The 22,728-nt window shown below is 41.6% G+C and overlaps 2 protein-coding genes across 2 annotated transcripts in view; one reads left to right on the forward strand and one right to left on the reverse strand.

Moving 5' to 3' along the window:
• Positions 1-9,812, reverse strand: part of SMC4 (structural maintenance of chromosomes 4) — a 34,514-nt gene extending 24,702 nt beyond the window's left edge. The window contains exons 1-4 of the mRNA XM_009959792.2: positions 9,656-9,812; positions 8,344-8,522; positions 7,540-7,731; positions 5,603-5,779 (exon numbers count right to left, since the gene is read on the reverse strand). Of these exons, the coding sequence (XP_009958094.2) occupies positions 5,603-5,779; positions 7,540-7,731; positions 8,344-8,522; positions 9,656-9,812 (705 nt within the window). The remainder of the gene's footprint in view (positions 1-5,602; positions 5,780-7,539; positions 7,732-8,343; positions 8,523-9,655) is intronic.
• A 4,129-nt stretch (positions 9,813-13,941) lies between these two features.
• IFT80 (intraflagellar transport 80) overlaps positions 13,942-22,728 on the forward strand; it is a 51,743-nt gene continuing 42,956 nt past the window's right edge. The window contains exons 1-3 of the mRNA XM_086467988.1: positions 13,942-13,980; positions 15,273-15,360; positions 16,113-16,334. Of these exons, the coding sequence (XP_086324114.1) occupies positions 15,324-15,360; positions 16,113-16,334 (259 nt within the window). The 5' untranslated portion in view covers positions 13,942-13,980; positions 15,273-15,323. The remainder of the gene's footprint in view (positions 13,981-15,272; positions 15,361-16,112; positions 16,335-22,728) is intronic.

A 22,728-nucleotide genomic window follows, 5' to 3' on the forward strand; every position in this document is an offset into this window, starting at 1 on the left:
CTACGTGTTTTGTTTGATAGAGCTTGGAACTGCTGCAAAAGTCAATGGGGAGTAAAATTAAAGGAAAGGTAGTAATGAATATCAGCCTGTCCTATCACTTGGTAAGTGCTAGCTTGGAAGCTGTGTAATTCTTAGTTCCTGCACCTAACACCAGTTGCCTCAAAATTTTTTCTTCCTGAATATTTTGCGTAATCAGTTTCTTGGTAAAGACACCCAAATGGCGTTTTTTTCCCTCATATAAGCCACTAAGCAGCAATGTGAGACTGGTCTTTCCCTTTCCCTGTGTGCTGCTTGCACTGTTTTCAACTCCTCTCCCATTTTCTATTTTTCTTGCATTGGACCAACACGACAGTGCTCACACTTAGCTCTTTTTTTTTTTTTCTTTATCAAACTGGTACCTCTCACTTTTTAAGCAGGACTACAGTAAGGAGTGGCAAAAAAAGTGCTAAATTTGTGCACCTTCAGTTGTTCAGAATGGTAATTTCGATTTAACTTTATTTTGACAGCGTGCCCATACTCCCCTCTCAATGTAAAGTTTTGACTGCCAGTTCTAGTTCTACATTGTCCTGGGCCTCGGAAGCTATGCATGCACATAGATAATCAATATTCCTGTAACCTCCTCCTCCTTCTCTGGAAACATGAATGTAATACGGCTCTTGTTGTAAGCCACAACAAACAGGTTTCGTTTTGGTTTTCCTTCCAATTCCATGTTATTGCTGCTATTACTTAACGCTTGCAGTCCTATCTCATTTCTACCCTTCCATTTTACCAGATGGCCAACGTACAGGAGGGGAGAAAGTATCGAATACTCGACTTCATGCTCTGCCTTCCAAGAGAAGTAGGTGGGAAATCAAGAGAGTCAAGTAAGTAATAAATGCACATACACAAATCTACAAGGCCACTACTGTCCAAAGATGAGGAAAAACTTTGAATTAGCCTGTTATACAACATTCAGTTGTTTGCACAAAACTACTATTCTGCATTCTGGAAATAATTTAAAAGTAGCCTTTGTCAAGCTGTTTGCACATCTGTCTAAATTTAGAAGCTTTCTTAAGGACATTCTTGTATTTAACACCAGAATACAAACCGAGCACAAGTCGAGTCACTGTGGAATCGAAGTCGGTTACTGTCCAACTCAAACTATTAAGTCAAACGTTGTAGAGGTTAATTAGAACGTACCCATTGATCGCTCTCAATTACACACTGCCCCTAGAAAAGTGCTTTTCTCCCCTTGCCGTACTTGCCTGTTTTTCTGAAGAAAGCTTAATAAACATTGGTTACAATGTTATGTTCCAATTTGCAAAATAAAAGTCATATGATATTGCCAACATAAGCGTTCTGATGATGCAAGAATTCATTTTGAAACTGCACGTAGACATAGTACCTTATTTTATGCTGCTCTGTATTCACTTCAGCATAAAGCATAATAATTAAACAGCCAGCAAAGCTGATGCTGTGCTCCATGAATCAGTGCGAGGCTTCTGTTTTTACATAATATTTTATTCAAAGAATTTGGTTTTACTTCATTGTATTATCACACTTGCTTTAATTCTTCCTACCGCTTCAGCTCAGCTGTCCTTGACCTTTCTGGAACAAACCTCTCTACCGCCAATGCTGGCAGCAGAGATCTCCATGTGTAATCCCAGTAGAGCCTTTCAGCCCGCGCTCCGCTCGGTGCTTTAGCTCAAGTGTTGGTGTGCCTCATTAGGAAAGCAGACCTCAACAATTGGGAACTGCTGGCTTATCTCAAAGTGAGAAGAAAATCTGCTCTCCCTCATTTCCTCTCCAATACACTGAAAGAGCGACTCCTACATTATTTCCACAAAGCAGCAGGTGAAAAACTTGACTAAACTTCCTTTTTGGCAACATAACCTTGCCATAGGATAAGACTTAGTACATTACAAAATGCTGTTCCAATCAGTTACAGAAATACATACGTTAAAAAAAAAATCACTGTAGTTGTTCAAACTCACCTAAGATTACATGAGAATACTTCAATTAAGTCTATCAAACACGTTTAAGTGCAATACTACCGCAATTAGTACAAAATTTACTTGGAGCAGGTTCAATTTGTTTAAAAGAAAGTAGCTTCTAAAGCAAATTGAAAGCAACTGATACAAGTCTGCTCCCACGACACTGTCTTAGTGCAAAATTAATTCCAAGTCTCGTGCCATTTATTACCATTTCGACAACATTCATTGGCAGAGGCGCTGAAATGGAGTGGCCCCGTGGACACCACTCTCCTTTTCAAAGGTTTGGATTGACTGCACGTCCCTTACCTCGAAAGGCCGCAAAAGCCAGTTTCAGCAGGCGCTCATGGTGGCTGTCTCCAGACATGCCTACCCTGCCCTGTCCAAAACTGACACGCCTCCAAGTGCTCCCCACTCATTTAGTAAGCCCTTAGCGCCAAACCAGCCCGCATAGAGAGGCTGAGATTTTTTTTTTTCCTGGCCTCAACCTGTGCAGGAGTCGCTGCTGAGCACCAGCAAACGTACTTACCACCTTCTGAGTTCCGCCCAGCCCGGTCACAGCACAGAACCCACACAAGGTTTCTGCATACATACCCTGAGGTTCCAAGTTAAGCCTTTTGAGAAAAGCTACGTCATTTTATTTGTTGCTCGTTACAGCTATACAAGTTCCTGAAGCCGTGGCGTTAGGTGTGGAAGACAGAAAAATAGACTTTACCACAGTGCTTAGCATACTTTTTTTTTTTTTAAGTGACAAGATGCATTTTTTCCTGTTGCAGTATCAGGCCGTGGCAAGCTCATTAAAAATGCACTGAGCAGTTGTCTGTTCCTGAAGCACTAAAAGCATATAGCCATTTATTAAAAACATGAAATATGTAGTGTTAGAACTTCAGGATCACAAAAGTGACAAACTCCTCCTGTTAAATGTTGGCAATGTCCCATTGTAACTAGAACCTTTTTTTAAACAAGATTTTTTCAATTAGCTGGTTCAGGCACACAATTTGTAATACTTTAGACCTACATGATGAGTCTTACATATTCTGGTTTTCCACAGGTGTTTTCTGTAATGTTACTCACAGAAGTTATCAGTATTTGATTGTAATATTTTCAGTACAGCATCAGCAGTACCACCTGTATCATGCCCCACTCAACTCTTAAAAAAATTCAGTCTGGCCTAAGCTTTCAAATTTTATCCTAAACGGCACCAAAACCTGCTATGTCAGAAAAAGAGACTGTAAATAGGGGGTGAAATGGGGAGAAGAAACCAAAACCACAAAGCAGTCTTCTAAAAAGCAAATATTTTCCATTGAGTAATGCTAAATATACTAGCAAGATATAATCCAGTATCCGAAGGTTTTGTCACTATATGGAGGACACGTTCTCTTACAACTTCTTCTTTAGTACTAACTCGTGAATATTCTGTCACACACCAAAACCAGTATTTGGTAATCCTTAATTAACATTTTTTTTCTCCAAAATCTATAGTACAAGTGAAATATTTTAATTACACCCTATTCACACAGTCAAAATCAAAGGAATTTCTAACTTTTTTAAAATGAGAAAATACTCGCTATCACATTAAACTTAGAGCAGCCTATTTTACATGAGAAAACCTAAATAAATGTGTTCCTTATCCCTCCAATTTTAAACAACTTAATTTAAAAAACATCAGGGAAAAAGGGGGCAGTCCTCGTGATAGTAGTTCACAGCCTCAGCCTTCTGACACGGTCTCATTTAATTCTAACCGCAGCTTTTAGTATTTGGGTTTTGAAGTTCTGCTGTCATTACATGGAAAAGATTTCTGCCCTTCCTAGCTGGGTAGTACTTGACTCTGAATCACCAAATCAGGAGATTTCACTTTTAAAAGACGCAAAACCTTCTGTGCAGAGGAAGAACCTCGCCTCAGTCAGAAAGACTGAAGGCTCTGCCGTTCATTGTCATACATTACCCACAAAGAGTCTAGTGGAATGAAAGAAAAAAAATAACGGTGGGAACCATTGCTTTATGCCTTAACATTGGCTATACCTCCCCCTAATTTTCCATTGGATAGGGGGAGAGCATGGAACTCAAGCTTTTAGCAAGAGGTAGGTTCTCCTCATTGATGACTTCCTGGGAAACAATTAATAGGAGAAGAAAACAAATCACATTGGAGGGGGGGGAATAAAATAAATAAAAAAAGCTTAGCAAAACTCCCTCCCAAATGTTCTCTTCCCCTCTGCCCAGTGACAGAAGGGCGTGCTCTCTGACACTAAGCTTTAGCTGTCTCTGCACCATAATTTCTACCTGGCTTAATCTTTGACTCTGCATTCTCTCACTTTTAGAGATTTTGCTAAAATGATACTTCAGAACAACTGTATAGAAAAAGAGAGTATCTACTGCAGCTGTTTTGTTGGAGGTACTTCTCACTCCATGTTGAAACACAAAATACAGGAATAAAGTGTTGGAGGGAATAATTAATTGGCATAGAGAGTTCAAAACATATATCCTCTTTTTGTGGGTGTAACTGTAAAAAGGACTGCACAAAAAGGCTTGAGGAAGTGAAGCAAGCACAACGACCTATCTAGAATTTTTTTTTTTTTTTTGAGGGGAACTGGAAGCTCCTTTTGACAGAAACAGGCCTAAAATAAACTCTATTGAAAAATTTCAGGCCTTGGGAGGCTCCCACTGTTCACTAATTTTCTAGGCCATGATCCTATAGAGTAGATTCGGGACCTGTTAGTAATAGTAGTGAAATAATTACAGGTAATTGCAGATACAGTTTCTCAATTGAATTAATGTTTAAATACTTCCATCAGGTCTTTAACTCAATTTATATTTTAAGTAATTGTATGGCACATAGCAAAATTCTCCATTATTATTTAAAAAACAGAAAAAATTAGTGCGGTTCTCTTCAGCCTGTCTTTTCAGCAGCAAACAGATGCCAGCAAACCTTACAATTTTAAGGTCAAACATGAATATAAATTTCATTATATTGACAAATTCTATGAGTATTTTTACAGTATGGGTGGTAAACTGTAGCTTCTAAAAACATAGCTTGAATTGGCTATAAACCTGCCATTCTTTGAGTCCTCCACAGTTGTTTAACAAGTGTAAACAAAAAGCGCACTCCATGTGTTTTTTTCTTGCACCCAATTTTTATGCACAGTTTTTACACACACACTTCTCCAGTAAAACCATGTCTATACACACAAGAGTGTAGATAAGTTCACTTAACAGCAGAATCACTCAAATTTAAGTTCATACTGATGCACTTTTATCTAAAGCATAAACAAGTTGCTGAATCTCTGCCACGCTGAAGCAGCACAATAATATTGGGGTTTAAGGTTTATTTTACTACACCAATATTTACGTGCTGCTAGGGCGGAACAAGTATGACAACTCTTCTATTCATCCACATGTCAGGAACACAAATGTGTCAACAGAAAAATTTATATTAGTATCTTCAACTGCTTCTCTTCCTTAAATTTCTAAAGCAGCAAATAATGATTCGCATCTTTACTAGAGCATGCAAACCATGATGTGCTGCTAGAGTACTTTAAGGCCTCAAACACGAGACTTAAAACCTAGACAGTATTTTTCACAGCTATAACTGGAAATACAGCTTTCCTTAAAATTGTTTTTATTTGTACACCAACCTGTAAAATTAAGAACCTGTTATGGTCCAGATCAATTCCATGGTGTCGAAGAAGAATACCAACATCTTTGAATGTCTTTTTCTTTCCATTGATGTGGTAAACGGAAGAATTATCTCTATAGGCAGTTCTAGACACACAAAAATTGCTGTTAGGAATGACTTCGTAATCATCTCCTTCCTGTTTTGAGGAAAAACAAAGCCAGAAAAACAATTACTGTATCACAGGTTTACCTCATATTTCACAATTAAGCACAGAAGTTTTATCATGTTCAGGTTTTAAGTCAACTGCACCCTGAGCTCTACTAGAAGGGGGGACTGTCTTAAAGCTGTGTATCTCAAAAAAAAAAAAAAAAAAGGAGAGAAAACACACAAAAAAGACCCTCCTAAGAGCTGCACAAAAAATAGCCCAAATCATTTAAACTGAATGGCCTTCACATTGTGCCTTTCCCACCTCTAATAAAAGCTATTGCTTTGAAAATACTTAATTTATTCTTTTTAACACTGCTTCATATCACAAAGGAAAAGGCCTACTTCAAATTTAAAGTGGCTGTGCTATTCCACCCTTTAAGTTTTAGATCAGGAAGTCTTGAACAACTTCAACACTGTTTGCATTTTAAACCCCTCTTTTATAGTGCTAGGAAAAGGGGTTACTTTTAGCTGACTAGTTCTAAAGAGAAACTGTAGAAGATAAAAAAGCAAAGCATTAAAGATGTGACAAATATGACATCATCAGCTTCAAAAAGATCTCTCAGACTTACCTACAAAGCAGCAACAAAAATAAAGCTGGTACTATACTTTAAAAAGTTAAAATTGATGCACACTGCTGGTAAGGACTTAAACTGGCCTACCATTTTCCCAGATTAACCCCCAAGAGCATCATCAAATTGGTATCTAGCACATGCAGAAGTTTTTTAGATCCTAAAGTTGCTCCTAGATGTTAATACAAAGTCAAGTAAAAAAAAAAGAATACATTTAATTTTTTAATCTGGTTATTATAAATACAAGGAAAAGATATGTGTGTATGTGTATCAAGTCAAAGAAAAAATGTATCTGTCTTTTAAACCAGTTCCTTCGAAGGCTGTAAATATTGCCACTTTATTAACCCAGGTTTTGCAATTTCAGTGTACATTCCCCACCATTTTGACTGACCCCAAACTCTACAGTTGATACTTCAGCTAGAAGGTGTGCACAAAAATTTAATTTAAATGCCCAAAAGTTTTTACCAATACATGAAGTGGCAAGCAAAATAAATACTTTTTTTTTTTTTAATATGCCAACACTTTCTATTTCATTCAAACCAAATATCCAGGTTCAAAAAAATTTAGTGGTAGGATGTGAGGTTCAGAATTTTTGATGAAAAATCTGTTTTAAAATTGCAGGCATGCTTGCAGTACACAAGTGTAAATAAGAGAGTTTCAGATTCATTGTATATGTTTCTAAATCTAGATAACCTAAAATAGTTTCTGATTGGTTTGAAAAGTTTTGCTTAAATAGGTTTTATTTTTAATGTATATCCTTATACTATAAATTTAAGAATATATAACATGTCCAAACATACACTTATAAATTTTTAGGAGTCCTACTAATTTCTGAAATAAGTTTTATTTACTTGAGGTAAACGACATAACTCTAAAGTTACTTATTCTTAAAATGATTATTACATATTTCTAAACAGTTTCAAAATGGACATGTACCAGATATTAGTCTTGCAGAAAATAAAAAAAGAATCCCTACTAATATTTTAAGAACTGCACTACTCAATAGAGGAATTTTTGAAGCCAATTAACTTCAAATTGATGTTTTGCATCCCGAACATAAGCTAATCATGCTACGAAGTTTTCCCCAGCTCAAACTAAAAGAACCAAATATTAAAAGTTTTCAAACCCTTAAAGAAAAAAAAAAAGAAGTCTCCACTGTTCTGAACAGAAGCATACATACCTTGTCAATGATCTTTTGGAAGTGGACTTCCACAGAACAACTCTGGATGTCTGTATGTTCGTCAGAATTATGGATCAGCACAGAGAGTTTTTTGGATCTGATTTTTTGTGCTCGATACCCAAACACAAAAAGCATTGAATCAATGACATTGGACTTTCCACTGCCATTTGGCCCAATAATACATGAAAAACGCTGCATAATAGAAGGAAAAAAAAAAAAAAAAAAGATATTCAAAGGGAAAGAAATCCTGACCGGTGTGCATCACCCATTTAATTTGTGAAGAGTTTAAAACACAATTATTCCTAGTGCATGAAACTGCAGACTATTCGATAGCTTCGTTTTTACTGCCAAAGGTAAAGCAGTACAACTTATTTAATAAAAACCCCCACACCTCAGCTTTCTGAATTTTAACTTGTTAACTCAAAGCAATACTGCATTTAGCAAGCATGTTCGCAAGGAAAGTTTCATGATTAGCCACGTAAGTCTCTTGTGGGCACTAAAAAATATTCTCCTTCTTCAAACACACCCCTGAAAGTTCTCCAGTAAACGAAATAAAGAGAAAAGTGTGCTTTTTTAAGGATTACTGACAAATTAAAATTGCACAGTATCGGAAAGGTGCATTTAATTGCTTTCTCTACTGTCCAATAGTGAAAATTTAGAATATCACTATGTAAGTAATTCTAAAACTTAGATATTTTTCAGTTATTTTGAGGTAAGCTTACATGAAAATACAGGAAGGAATACTAACACACAGCAAAGCCTTACCTTCAGTTAAAAAAAATGCTTAAGGTAAAAGAAAGATACCTTATGAAAAGGTCCCAAAATTTGCTCCCCTGCATAGGATTTGAAGTTCTGGTTTACAATATGGGTTATCATGAGACGAGGAGCACCAGCTTCGTTGGTCATTGCTGGAGGCGGGGGAGGAGGGATGCTACTCAAAATCTCTTCTAAACTTCGATTATCAAGCACCTCATCTGAGACTGCTAAAAACCATCCAAAATAAACAGAAAGGAAAAAAAAAAAGACTATAAGCTCTCAATGACGAGACACCTTTTAAAATGTTCAACTGGAAAAGCAAACATCATTTCTATATGAGCCAAAACCACACTTTTGCCTGGAATTGTTAAAGTGAGCTAAGTGGAATTAAAATTCTTCTTTCCATGAACTGAATCTTTAAAAAGAGATACTTAAGATGTCCCATCGATTCACTACTGGGCTTTTTCTTTCATTATGTAATTCTTATTCTAACACACTTTAATAGGCACTCTGCAATTACAATAGCTACGACCGTCACAATAAGCCTACAAATCTGAAACAGGCAAAGTCTTTCTCATTAATAAGTGCAAAGCCACATTTCAAGCGTGCTCACAAGTCACTCTGCAAGATTTGGGGATCGCTGCACAATGCTCTGAAAGCTGTAATGACAGCACAACTACTCTGCAAAGACAGGAAGTTTGTTACGAAAACAAACTGGCCCCCTGGATATCAGCTAGTTGTAAGCAAAGCAGCTTTTCAACAGCAACTAGCAATTTTTTCTTCAGATAGACAGTAATTTTTGCCACCAATTTCAAGGTATCCATCTATTTGTCAAATACCTTGCTTCAATAATTACATATCTGGCTACCCAAAGAGACACACACTGCTGTTTTTCCAGACGTTTTCAGCAAAAACTCAACAAGAAAATACACTGCTTCAGGAAAAAGAAAGTCAAATCATTTTAAGAGTTAAGTAAATAAACTTAACATTTATTCCATTCCAAGAAATCCCATACCATTGGCTGCATATAAATTTGAAAAATTCTGCTGTTGTACCACAACCTTCAGTACAACGTTACAGATCAAGAATACGAAGCAGGCTGCGTTAGGAGAAAGTGTACAAATTGCTTTTGCACTTGTACACTAAGTCACTGGTCCAAACACTTTAACTCTTCGCAAGCCCTGTTCACCATTTTAAAAGCAGTTTAAACTTGCCAGGGGTCACGCCTTTCCATATTCCTTTCTAGAAGGGAGAAGAACAAACCCTGTCTGAATAGCTGGTAAACTCAGCTGAAGGTTGCTGCTGAGCAGGCAGTACCAGCAAGTTTACACATCATCAGAACCACAACGTTCAGACCTACCTTCTGGAGGTACTTCGCCAAGCTGTCTGTCACCTTCGTTTTCCACTTCCATGTAACTGGTGGACTTCTCTAAGGGCTCTCTGCCTTTCCGAGGGGCTGCTGTCGAGGTTTTGGTGCTCTTGCTTGGCACGATCTCTGCTGGCTGTTCCACTTCCATTCCAAGCAATCAAACTACTGAAGGGATCTATCTCCTTTGCTAACATAAACAAGAAAACCCCGTGATCTAAGCATTGAACTACAATCCCCTAAGGAATATACCTACATGTTTGCCCAGAAGTTTGACTAATATAGAAACTAAAGACTAGAGGTATTTTGAAGACGAAAAACCCAAATTTGAAACAAAACCTAAAGCTTAGCCTCGCAACGACATATTTTCAAATACATCACCCCCCCCAAACAACAGACCGACCCCAATCTGCAGAAGCAGCGTGAATCTCCCTACTGAAACCTCTCACAGCCATGTTCAGTGCAGTTACTACGCTCAGCGAAAGCAACCGTGATGCATGAGGCAAAAGAGTTAAAGACACATTCCCAGTAACAAACTGAGTAGCCGTAGGTCTGTACTCTTCTGGAAACACTCTTTACATACACATTTCAGACCTGACACACGCTTTACTTCCAACAGTCCACACTGGCTATGTATTTTATGTAGACAGATACACAAAAAGACCTGCACAATCACAGTAAAGACTTGACTCTTAAACAGTTTAAATCGACACACTGATTTCACAAAATATACCACAACCACCACTGCCAGCATTCAACATTTAACAGAGAAAGAACAACAAAATACCTTCATCTAGCTGTGACGTTAAAGTTAAACTGCTCAAGAACGAAACTTCACAAAAGTCCATCAGCTGGCACTGAAGCACAGCTCCCAAAAAGTATAAATAGAAAGCGACCGATGAGAAGAAAGACGACTGCGGCAGCAAAAACTCTCTCTAAAGAGTTTAAATTGCAGCAAGTGGCGAAGTTAGCTCGCAGAAAAACAGACATGAGAAAGTTTACTTCTCACAAGATAAAAAACTGACGTGGTTAGAAAGTCATCTTACAATTGGTGCCAATCATTTGACGTTTTCAGACCTACCCCCAACCCACACTCTCATGAGAGTCCTTCATTTGGGACAATGGGGGAGGGGGGGGGGAATGAGAGAAAGAACTCGTTTTAAGGCAATTTGTGTCTATGCCCCTGTTAAGAAGTCTTCCGCAATGGCTGTCTCAGACAGTTACAGCCTCTCAAAGTACCCGATTTTTATTTTTTTTTTCCCCCAAAACTGCTCCACTCCAGCAGAATTGTGCAATATAGCCCGAGTTACCTTACCAACCCTTCCCCCCCCCCGCCAGATACTTCAACAGATTGAAGGAGCATAACTACCTGACCTCAGCTTTTAAATCGCGATAAATCAGCTGCCACATACTCTCTAATAAATTTAACAAATTCGTGCCCAGCCCCTCCCCCGGGTCAGCTCAAAGGTGTTTGTTAAAAGCATCTCTCGGCGATCTCCTGCCAAGTGCCGTTTTTGTTACAGGGATAGCGAAAAAGAGTCCGAGACGGCCAGAAAGGCTTTCTTATGAACAGCCGATTAAATTTGATAGCGACAACCCACGTCAGCGAAACACTTTTTGGGTGTTTTTTTTTTTCTGGTTTTAATCCATCCGTTAATCTAAGGAGTCCAAGCGCAGCCTTGTCACGGTCTTTCCAAGTCGTTATGGGCTTTCTTAGGATTTCTCTCTCACACTTCAAGCATAGAAGGAGCAGGCAGAGCTAGTTAGAAAAGGGTCGCTGCTTTGAGAGATTAAAATCCGGCCTCTGGGCTGGCGGAGCCTATTCCTGTAGGTCCCCGTCCCAGCTGGGTCTCCGATTCACGGTCCCCAGAGGTCCTTAAGGGCACAGCGGGAAACCTTGGCCTTTCTCCTTTGGGCTTCAGAAGACCCTCTCTCACAAGCCCCCCCCCTCCTCAAACCCATCTGCCAACACCAGCCGGGACGGACACGCCGGGCTCCGTGCTCCGCCGCCGCGGGGACCGGGACCCCCTCGGGAAGAGCCTTCGGCGGGGCAGCCCCCGCCCGACCCCGGAGCAAAGAGCTGCCGCCAACCTTTTCGTTCCGTCAAGGCGAGGAGGAAAGAGGCAAAAAAAAAAAAAAACCCAAGGCGCGGGGCCAGAGCCCGCCGCCCCGCTGCCCTCCCCCTCAGCACCCCCTGCCCAGGGAAGCGCCCTGAGGACGCCTCCGCCGGGGGAAGCCTCCCCCCCCCCCCGCTCACAACTCCACCTGCCCTCAGGCGAACGACCGGCGCCTCTGCCCCAAGCCCTGCCCGCCCCGCTACCCGGCACTGCCCGCGGAGCCGCTACCTTCGAGGACTGGCGGTGCCCGGCCCCAGCGAGGCTGCGGGTTGAGGCAGAGCGGGCGGCTCCGGCTCCCGCCGAGGCTCGGCGGCTTCCACACTCGAAAATGGCGCCCAAACGGCGAACTCGAACCGAAATTCGTTAGAAAAGCGCGGGGCATGCTGGGAAGGGAGGGGGCCGGCCTCCCGCGGGTTTGAAAGGAGGGAAAAAAAAAAAAAAAAAAAAAAAAGAAAAAAAAAAAAATAAGGCAAGCCCCGCTCCCGCGCCATCTTGTTTTCCGTTACTGCGCGGACGGGCTGGGCGGGATACAAAAAATAAAGTAAAATAAAATAGATTCGCCTCGCTGCGGCGAGCGGCTTTATTTTGGATGGGGGCGGGGGGGAGAAGGGGAGAGACTGGGGGTGGAGGGTGACAGCGGCCCCACGGCCGTGCCCGCCCGCCGGCGTGGAAAGGATTTATTTTAATTTTAGAAGTAGGTCAGTGGGCGGCGCTTGGTTGCTCGGCAACGGGCGGCGGGGCCGGAGCGGCGGCGTTGGGGGGGGGGGGAAGAACAAAAAGGTTAAAAAAAACCCCAAACAAACAAACATAAAAATTGTGGGGACACGACGGTTTTAAAGCCGTATTAATGAACGGGCGGCGCGGTGACGCCACTAGGCCGTGTCACCTGGTCGGGGAGGGCCCGTGAGGTGGCGGTGGGACGACGAGGAGGAGGAGGAGGAGGAAGAAGAAGAAAAAAATCTCGCGGGAAGTAGCCATAGAGACGGAGCCGCTTGGCCGCGGGCAGCTGCTGCCTCGGCCCTGCCGCGGCTCTGGCGCCGCGGGGACGGGGAGGGAGGAAGGAAGGCGGGATTAGCGCAGGAGCCGGCGGTAGCGGCTGAGGCAGCGGTGGCCGCCGCTCTGCGCTCTCCCTCCCGCTGCCGGCGCAGGTAAAGGCGGGCTGGGGTAGGCGGTGGTGGAGGTCCCCCTCCCCTCGCTGCCCGGCGGGCAGGTCTGACTCACTGGCGCAGTGGGCGAGAGGGGTCGGGGAGCCGTGACACCACCACCCCCCCCCCCCCCCCCCCCTCCGGTTCGGCGTGGGAGAAGGGCTGAGCTCCGGGAGACAGCCGGGCGGGGGAGACCTGACCCCCGGCTCCGGACGGCCCTGAGGGAGCGGGCACCGGTAAAGAGCGGCGGAGGGGAGGGCGCTTTCTCGAGGCGGGAGGGGGGCGATAATCTGCCGCTTGGGAAGCTGGAAACTTTGATGGAAAAGGGTGAGCTGGCACGGCCGGAGAGCGGGCTTTGCCGCCTGTGTGGTGCCCGGGGCTGTGAGGGACAGCAGGCGGGGCGGGAAGAGCTGCGGGTCCCTCGCAGCCGGCAGCCAAAGCCGCCCCGAGGCCAGCCGTGAGGGGCGAGCTCCTGCCCCGCCACAGCCATCCCCGCCCGCCCTTTCCTCCTGCTCGTCTTTCCCTTCGATCCCCTCCGCTCTTGCTCAATCTGCCGTCGCCGTCTCTTCATCCTCATCGTCCTCGTTCGGCAGCTCCGGCGGGGAAAGGGCTGAAGGGGAGGAGAGGGCGAGGAGGCGTGGGGGGCTGCGGGGTATCTGTGGGACCAGGCGGGAGCTGGGAGAAGGCGAGCCGACCTCATCGTGCCAGAATAACTCCTCGTTATTGCCCCATCTTTTTTAAAACTCTTAGCAAATGCTTTCGGCTTTGTCGCGGAGTTGTACGTAGTGTGTGTGCGCTAGGATGGGCAGCGATGGATGTACCTGCTGATGACAGCGGGTGAGCCGTGCGGCATTCTGCTTCTTAGGGCGCCCGTAAGGAGTGTTTAAGCCGTTTTCAAAAATTATAATAAAGTTCTGGTCTTGCCTTTGAAAGGAAAATAACAGAACTCCGTGTAGTGAGAGCAGGGAGCGCCAGCTGGAAGCTGACAGTGGCGACATGCCTGCTGAAACCGAGTGAGAAATACACAATTAAAAACTACCAAGCGGCACCTGAAAAGGTGGGTTTAGCAAGGTGTGGTGTGCACAGAAAATAGAAGCAGATGAGATCCGTGCATCCAAATAAATGTGAGGTGTTCTGTTAAGCAGGAGAGATGCTTGCGTTAAAGTGGAGAATAAATCTTTGATACTGTTTTACTCTGTGCTATTTCTTTGCTGTATTGAAATCTTACAGTTTGCGTTTGGGGTTTTAGAGTTTGTGGCACAGAGATTAGCCCTGCATTTGACCAGCAGAAAACATGACGGCGTGTGCTGGACGGGGACATGCAGGTGCTGCACAAGGGCATCGCCGCCATACGGAAGTCAAGGACATGATTAAAAGGCTGCTTTGAAAGTTCGGTACAGACTTAGGCCCCTTTTAAATGCCTTGATGATGAGACTCCCTATGCTGGTTTTGTATAAGGGTAGAAGGAAATTAGACATTCAAGTATAAGAGATGTAATTATAAAAATAACTATTTTGTGTTTATCAATTAATGTAGGGTTGAAAATAACTTATGTTGTTTTTTGAGCACAGAGAAATGCACTTTAGGACTACTGTCCTTTTAATGCTTCTTAAATTCTGCATTGTAACTGTAATTCTTATGGTGAAAAAATTCCAGAAGATCAGAAGGCCCCACTGCGTCATCATGGTCTCCTCGGAGTGTAGCATCTGTTCCCTCCCTCTTGCTCTCGCTTTCTTCCATCGTGGAGGACAAAAAAGTTTTAACCTGGATCCGTGCCTCTGTGCTGTCCAGGCACAGACACACAAAGGCTTTCGGTGTCACAAGAGGGCAGGGGACAAGAAGGTGGGACCCCAGTGAACTGCTTGTGGAAGTACTGTGTTGCAGCCAAGTATCGTGGACGTTGCAAACAGGGGTGGCTGAAACACTTAAGATGTATCATTTTGTCGCTGCAGGATTATTTTCATAGTATGGCTTTTTCCTCTAGGTTTTTTCACAGCTCTCTCGCGAAGCATGAAGTTTCTCAAAAAGTTTGCAATTCCAGATTTTCCTTTACTGCCTTCGTGGCTGTATGTCAGCCCGAGAGGACTTCAGTGTTTCAACCTATGATGTTTTAGCAATAGCTAAGCATCACTTGTTCTTTAAGTTGGCCAGTGTGTTTATACTAAGCGATCAGATAAATACACAGTTGGGTACTGTAATAAGAGAATTCCCTTTAAACTCAGGTCTGGTTTGGTGCTTATTTTTCCACAGTACTAATGTAATATTGCTTACTTCAAAACTTTTTATTTTGATGTGTCTTCCTTTTTAATTTTGGCTACTTATGTATGTGTTTGTTTTGTTTTATTACAGTTGTAACGTGCCTATGTATCTCTTTTGTAATGCTCCATCTGAACAACTGAAATGAGACTGAAGACTTCGCTTTTAAAGGAACCAAAACATATCCTTTGTCTCGGAACAGCATGTTAACGCTGAATAGATTGTCTTCCAGAAAGGATTTCTTTATCACAGGTGGCCTAGTAAAATATTTGTGAATTGCAGTGACTTTGTTTTTCCTGTTCTTCACCTTGCCATTCAGTGCAGCCTTTAAGGGCAGCGTTTTAAAAGACGTTGGACACTTGTAGAAGTCCCATTAGAAGCTACCCATGTTTTGCTAGAAAGTTTTGAGTTTTTCTTTCCATTGTTGTTTGTGGTGATAAAAGCTTTCCTGGACAGTAAATAGGAGTAGTGATATATCTACTTGCTTGTAATAAGACGTGCATGTAGCGGATGTAAACAAAATGGTCATTTTCCTACTCATAAATTAGATACGTCAACAATTTATATATGATGTGGTGTTAATACACTGACACATTTGGGTGATAGTTGGGTGTTTTGCACTTGCATTGTGCACTAAGACCCTTCTAGAGGTGTAACCCAACATTTCAGCTGTGTTTCAATAGGGATGCCTCATAGTAAGAATTGTGTTTGTACATGATAGTTTGCTTTATTTTTTGCTGAATTTCTACCAGCTCTTTTCTTGAGACAAAAGAGAGGGGGAAAAAAGAATATTTTTTGTGTAAAACATTCCATGTAATCTTATCAAAATGATCTTCCTGTGCTGTTCCTTCAGTTTTGTATAACCTAGAGAAGATCTTTTGTAAGCTTATTTTTAATGATTAAAATTTTCAAACTTCCTTAATTTAATTAAACATAAAGAATTGGTTAGCTGTGTGGGATGGACTACAGCTGACGAGCTATATTCCTGCAGTGATGATCACCAAATTATGAAATGGAACGTTTTAACTAGTGAGACTACTCGAGTAGTGCAACTTCCAGATGATCTTTATCCCATAGATCTTCACTGGTTTCCCAGAAGTATAGGGGGGAAGAAGCAGTCCCATGCCGAGAGCTTTGTTCTAACCAGTTCTGATGGTAAGTCAGTTTGAAATAGTTCTAGTTTCGTACCACTTTGTGCTCATATCACTCAAATACATGAGCAATTATTTGCAGTTAAGTAGTCTGCAATAAGGCAACTTCAAATACCTGTACACCAGTTGCACTGGTGCAAAACTAATAATTGCTTCAAATTTAACACATTGTATTACTGTAATTTTCTCCCGTACAATGAGATCAAACTTACCCCTGACAGCAGATGTGTAATTTTTTATGTAGGGTAAATTTCTAGCACCTTTTTTTTTTTCAGTTTCATAAACCAGTAGCTTTAAATATGTCCATACTTGTATGCCCAGTTCAGTGAAGAAATCTTAGGTAACTGGTTTCATTTTTATTTTACATTTCTTATGAAGCAATCCATACTGTTCAGGTCAGAGTTTGTCTCCTTGGTACTGTAGTGGGGCTTATGTTCCATGCCATCAGGAATTTTCTGGGCAAGTTTTCCACTTCATTTTTTTCCCTCATCCCTTTCCTTTAAGGGAAAGCCTTTGGGGTCTCTTCTTCTTGGTCTAATTCTTTCTTTGATCAAAATATGAAAAATAATGGTAAAAATAAATTTTCTTAACACCCTCCTCCCCCTTTATTTTGGTTACGAAGAATTCCCCGTGTGAAAACTCCGTAGTTCAGATGAGAGTGTTTCTTCCCGAACCTGCCTGTTTTAAAAAGGAGTTGATCCTTTATGAAGTCTGCTGTTCTACACTGACCTTGTCATCACAATTGTGTTGGAATAAAAGCTCTGCTAAGGACCAAGTCCTTGTTGTAGACTGGGACAATCTGCTGGCAAGAACTTGCTGATGGAGTTGGGGGGTTAGTTTGGGAATGATTTCTGACTTTCACGTGTTACATCCAAGAACTTGGCGTACAGGTGACGGGAAGAGCCATATGACTTGCAGGAGCAGGACGGTCTTTATGCCAGTCCTGACTTTTCATACCTGTGTGTTTTACTGGGTTAATAATGCTGTGGAAGGTTTCAGAGTAGGTCAGTTAAGTTATCCCGCTGGTACTAGAAATTACAAACCAGCAGATTGCATCAACACGCTAAACTTAGTTTGTATTCTTTTGTCAGTGGTCAAAGATCTTGGTGGTAAAGCTCTATTTCTACACAAATGGTAGAGGTGGGAGTTTCTTGACACTGAACTCAAAGCAATATGCTGCTCTAAATGCCTGCCAGCTTTTTCAGGCGGAACAGATCACGGTCAATTGTTGTAGAGCGTTTCCATCAGGATATTCATGGCCATCTGCCCATGACCCTGTTGATAGCTTTCACAGGGACCTATTGATAGTTTTAATGGGACTGATGGATGATTGCCAGCTGACTTCTGCCCATGTTTTGGCCAGAACCTTGAGATGTGGGCCTACTCTGTTTTCTTTGTTGAGGGGAACTTACTGTAGGCTTTTGGCTAGCTTCACGGCGAGCTTGATTGGGAACAGAAGGTCTGTTACTGGGCATTAGCAGTCTGGAGCTGATGTGTCCAGCATGGCTTTCTCTATGGATAGGGAGAAGTAATATGTATTTGAAGAAAGTAGAGGAAATTCATTCCTTGCATGAAATTTTGTTGATTTCTCTGACTCTTGCACTTACAAATTAGTGGGGCTGAGAGTTCAGTTCACAGGCCAAGATTTCTTCAAGATATTCAGTACTTCCTGAGGACTAATAAATGCACTGAACTTACGGGGCAGAAGCAGGACACCTTTTGGCCAGTGTCTGCAGGCTGACTCCCTAGGGCTTCCTCGATATACGTGGGGAGGGAAGATGAGAAGTTTGACCAAGTAGAGTCGTAATTTTTGCAGTACTTGGTGCTGAATTTTACGGTGAATTTTAGGCGGCTGGGTTTAATGAAGTGTTGCTTGTAGAGCTCTGAAGGTGGAAATGGAAGCTTTTGTGAAAGCTGAAAGGAAGGTTCATTTGTTTCAATTAATATTTGCATGCATTACAGTGTGCTTTGTGGGGGTGGGGTTTAACTAAGCAAAGGTGTTCTTCAGAACATCAGTGAATGATCAGTATTAATTGAGCTGATTTCTATGGGATTTCTAGTCTTTTCCTTTCAGTGACAAACACGGGATGGAGGGATTTTGGTAGGTCAGGTGGTGCTCTTAATTCCTTGCTTTTTTCTCCTTTCTTTCTCAGTTTTCACAGTTGTGTTTCTGATGTCCTGTTTTTGTAAAGTTCTAAATCGTATGTGTAAACGGTGAGCAAAAGAGCCACTGTAGGTAGTCAGGTCCTCTGTTATTTTATTCAGCCTGGTTTCCAGTGTTATTGAAAGAGTATGTTAGCATTTCATGTGCTACTTGAAGAACAATGCTTTGACAGTTGATTGAAGAAATATGTAAGGGCTACTACTACCTTCATGAAAAAAATGACTTTTAAAACTCTGTTATGCAATTTTTCTCTCTCATTTTTCTCTGTTTTTTTTTTTTTATATCACTAAGATACGTAAGGAAAAATAACTCATATTGATAGATGCGTTTAGAGATGCTGAAAGTTGATTTTTTTTCAGAGGTGTTCAGAAATTAGCGTGTTGCAGGAGCTGTACCTCTGGAAGTACTTCAGTCTGTGTGTGAACCCAGTGCAAGTGTCGGTAAGATACCAGTTCTGAAGTGTGATGTCTAGTGGGTACGAATGCTCCTCCTTCTCCTCTGAGTGGATTGAGTGGAGCTGCCACAGAGAGTTCCAGTTTAGGAATAAAGATTCCTGAACAGCACTGGGTGTAGGTGGGCCCCAGGGTCTCTTTCAGGGTGCCCTGGGATCTTTGCAATTGTTGGGTTACTTGAGGTGACGCAAGTCAACGGCAGGGTTTGCAGTGAGGGGTTCTTGCAGCTTAGCGGATGATTTCTCTTGCTGCTCAAGATTTTAGTTTTGTGTGACCCACAAAATCTAAACCAGTCCCTTCATGTTGATCTGCATTTTCCTCGATAAAATTTTTGTGTTCATTTGCTTCTAACTTTCACCAAACTGGGTTTTTTTTGTCTAACCTAGAGTTACCATCCTAGGATTCCAGCTAAGGACTTTATAAAGATTTCAGCTACAAGACATAGAGAGAGGAAGGTCAGGAAAAGTGCTGTCTCCTCCATAACAGTAAAAAAATAAAAAATAAAATAAAGATTACTCAGTGAGGAAAAAATTCTGTGAAACATGTAAATGTTCATGGAGTTCTGTCTCTGTTAGAATCCATGTGCACTTGAGTCTATCAGTTCTATCATCATCCAGCTTTTGGAGATCAGCTTGATTAACTTTCACTTTCTTTTAACGCAGCTGTTTGGTGCTTGCATGCAGCATAAACTCTTTTGGCTGTCTTTGCCAACTTTATCGCTGTGGGGTTGTGTTTTGTTGTTTGTTGTTTTTTTTATTTTATTTTTAAAAATGCCCTTCAAATTGTCCAGTCCTCAGCACATCCCTAAGCCTTATCATCTGAGCGGTGGCGTCGCTGGGCTAGGCATTGTCCGCTCAAAGCCTGCAATCCGCTCCCTTCCCCCTTTCCCAAGGTGACACATCCTTCAGTTTTTCCAGCCGTCCGGCGATCGGTCCTTAGATAATTTGGTATTGTTCAGTGAGTCGAGTTTGTACTCAGCCCCTGCATCCCTTCTGGCCGGCTGGGGCCTTTATGGCTGTTCCTGTCGTTGATTTGCCTGCTGCCGGGTTGCTCACAAGCGTGGTGCAGAGCAGAGCCGAGCTTTGCCGGGTGGGTTGCTGTGAAAACGAAACGCTTTGTGGCGGTTACAGAGCAGCAGGTACTCCACAGTAGGAAGATAACATGATATTGCGGAAGGAAGGTGGGATGTGAGTTCTCCCTGAGTGAACAGAGTAAATCCCGATTTGTTTATGAAGTGCTAAATGTAAACGAAACTGGGTGAAGAAACTTTTTTTTCTTTAAAGTTCCATTCCCTAAGAAAATGAGGCTTCCATGACGAGTGGTGTAGGGGGACTGCCTGGCAGGTAATCAGTAACTCTGGAGCTCCTTGCCAGGTTTTATGGAATGAGGCAGCTATGTGATGGAAAAATGCCCGCTGAGGGGGGCAAGTGTGGCACGGGCTGCAGGCGTTTCATGCAGGGAGGAGTTGTTTGCCTTGCCCTCTCCAGAGGGATAAACTCTTAGCATTGATCAGGAAACTCATCCTGAACAGTCAGTTTCTGGAAAACTGTTCATGAGATGTATTTGCCAAAAAATCGGAGGGGTTTTTCTTTTTTTTTTTTTTTTTCAGTGAGATCAAAATACAACCCAGTGCTAACCTAACTTGTGGAAGAATAAATTGAGGCAAAAAATTAATGTAGAACATTCCCAAGTTTTTATCTCCTGGTGTAACTTAGCACTTTCAGTAGAGAGAACTTATCTTCTAAGGAAATTTTTTTTTTTTGCATATGCAAGTGAATTATTGCGTTGCAAAAGTGCACCAACAAGTTTTGTTGCTTAATTGCTCTTTGCTAAACCCCTTACTTTTAAAATTCCGTGTAACGATTACTTATATAGCATGCCTTACGTGTCAAGCGTGCAATTTTCCTGCAACAGCTAATTCATCTCTGTGATAAGGATTCCTGGAAATTTGCTGAATCCAATGGAAATGGAGTATAATGTCTTTACAGGGTTGCATTAATTCCTGGTTGAACTCCAGATGTTTGTGAAATTAGAGCAAATGTAAATTTAATCCTCTTGGGTTTTCTTCTGAGTTGCATCTCTTGTGGCATATTGTTCTTTTACTTCCTACTTACATTGGTCTTGTTTCTTCTTTATTTACAAGAATAAAGAGTATGCTCAGCTTTAAACTGCTTATTAAGCACAAATCGTAAGTGAACAGACCTATTTTTTCAACTTTTTGTGCCGTTGATAATTTTACATTAGGTCAGCATTTAAGAGTCTATGAAAAGTAATGAACAAAACATACATGTTTTATGTTCTGTATTTGAATAGGCTGCTAATCTCGCCCTTGAAATTCCTCCAAAACTGGAGAGTCACTTTAAGATTGAGGACAGCTTCTGGCTTCAGTATGTAATAAAAATAAAGGAACGGTATTTTACAAATCTGAGATGTAAAGTAAGATTAAGTTGAGTCACTTCTGTCTCCTACAGGCATACAGCAAAAATTTTCCCTTTCTTAATTGTGTATAAGGCAGTAAGTTCCAATTTGAAAGCCTCTCCTACCTCGCTGTTAAGTTGAAGGGCAGAAGGGAGAGAGGTCCATCGAAACGGTGCTTTTGGAGCGAGCTCGGTGTGTGCAGGCAGTGAAAAATACAGCATCTAATGAGTCACATCATTTGACTGTCATCAGTTGTGAATTCCCGTGTTGGAAACGTAAAGAAGTGGCAGAAGTAAAGATGATATCCATGAAAGCTGGATTTGGCCCTGTTCTGCATAAGTATGATGAATCAGTTTTTAAATGCATGATCACATCTTTTCCAAGTGAATTCTATCTTAGTGCCTAAGGTGGACCTGCTTTTATATGAAACCCTATACTTTCCTGCTAGGCTACCATTTGCTATGTTTCCCTAGTTGAAAGATGCCTGGTGAAAGACGTAAGAGCTCGTGGAGAGGGAAAGGGTGCAAAAGATTGGTAAACGAGGTGGATGCTTCCCTCTATAACAGGGTTTTATCCTGTGCTCTGTGACATGGCCCATTGTTTTCCTGATAATGTGACCCAACCAAAGTATTTAGTTGCTTGCCAACTGTCTGTTCTTCCATTTTAAGTTATTTTTTTCTCTTATGCGTTGAGGGGTTTGCTTACAGACATCTTGAGGTCTCACAGATTCTACCTGGGTCAGTGGAAGCTATTGTTCAATATATAAAATGCCGCAGAATTCTTTGCATCCTTAAAAAAAGTAATTCTGAACGTTTCAGATTGGATACTGAAAGCAAATGAACGCTTTTGAGTTAGATCTCTGTGTGTGTGAGCTCACGATTTGCAAAGCTCTTTTTTATTTGTGGTTTTTTTCAAGGGAAGTTAGTGAAATATGTTCATAGTGGCTATGAAGTGCTTGGCTCTTAACAGTGAGTACTAAAGGTAACGGCATGAGAATATTCACAGCCCTATGATCAGATTAAATTTAAGTATTCTGCGATGAAAAAGGGCTTGGCTACAGATTGAAGAAGTACACCATGCATCGAAAAAGACAGGTGATTAGAAAATAAACCATGTTTCTTAATGTGTGATTTTAGAACCAGAAAAGGCCATTTTGACAATGTCGTTGGGGAACGTAGCATTTAGCCATTGAATTCCTGCGAATCCAGTTGTTGCTTATACACAAAAAATGAGAAACCCAGATCTGAGAGATGTTCTGTAAAATAACTGATGCACTAATTATATCAAATATATTTTATAATCATAAAATATATTTTATGATTATAAAATAACATAATGCATTAAATGTAGAATACTGATACCGA

This window comes from Leptosomus discolor, chromosome 7 (assembly GCF_034619465.1).
Source record: "Leptosomus discolor isolate bLepDis1 chromosome 7, bLepDis1.hap2, whole genome shotgun sequence".
Taxonomy (NCBI): domain Eukaryota; kingdom Metazoa; phylum Chordata; class Aves; order Leptosomiformes; family Leptosomidae; genus Leptosomus; species Leptosomus discolor.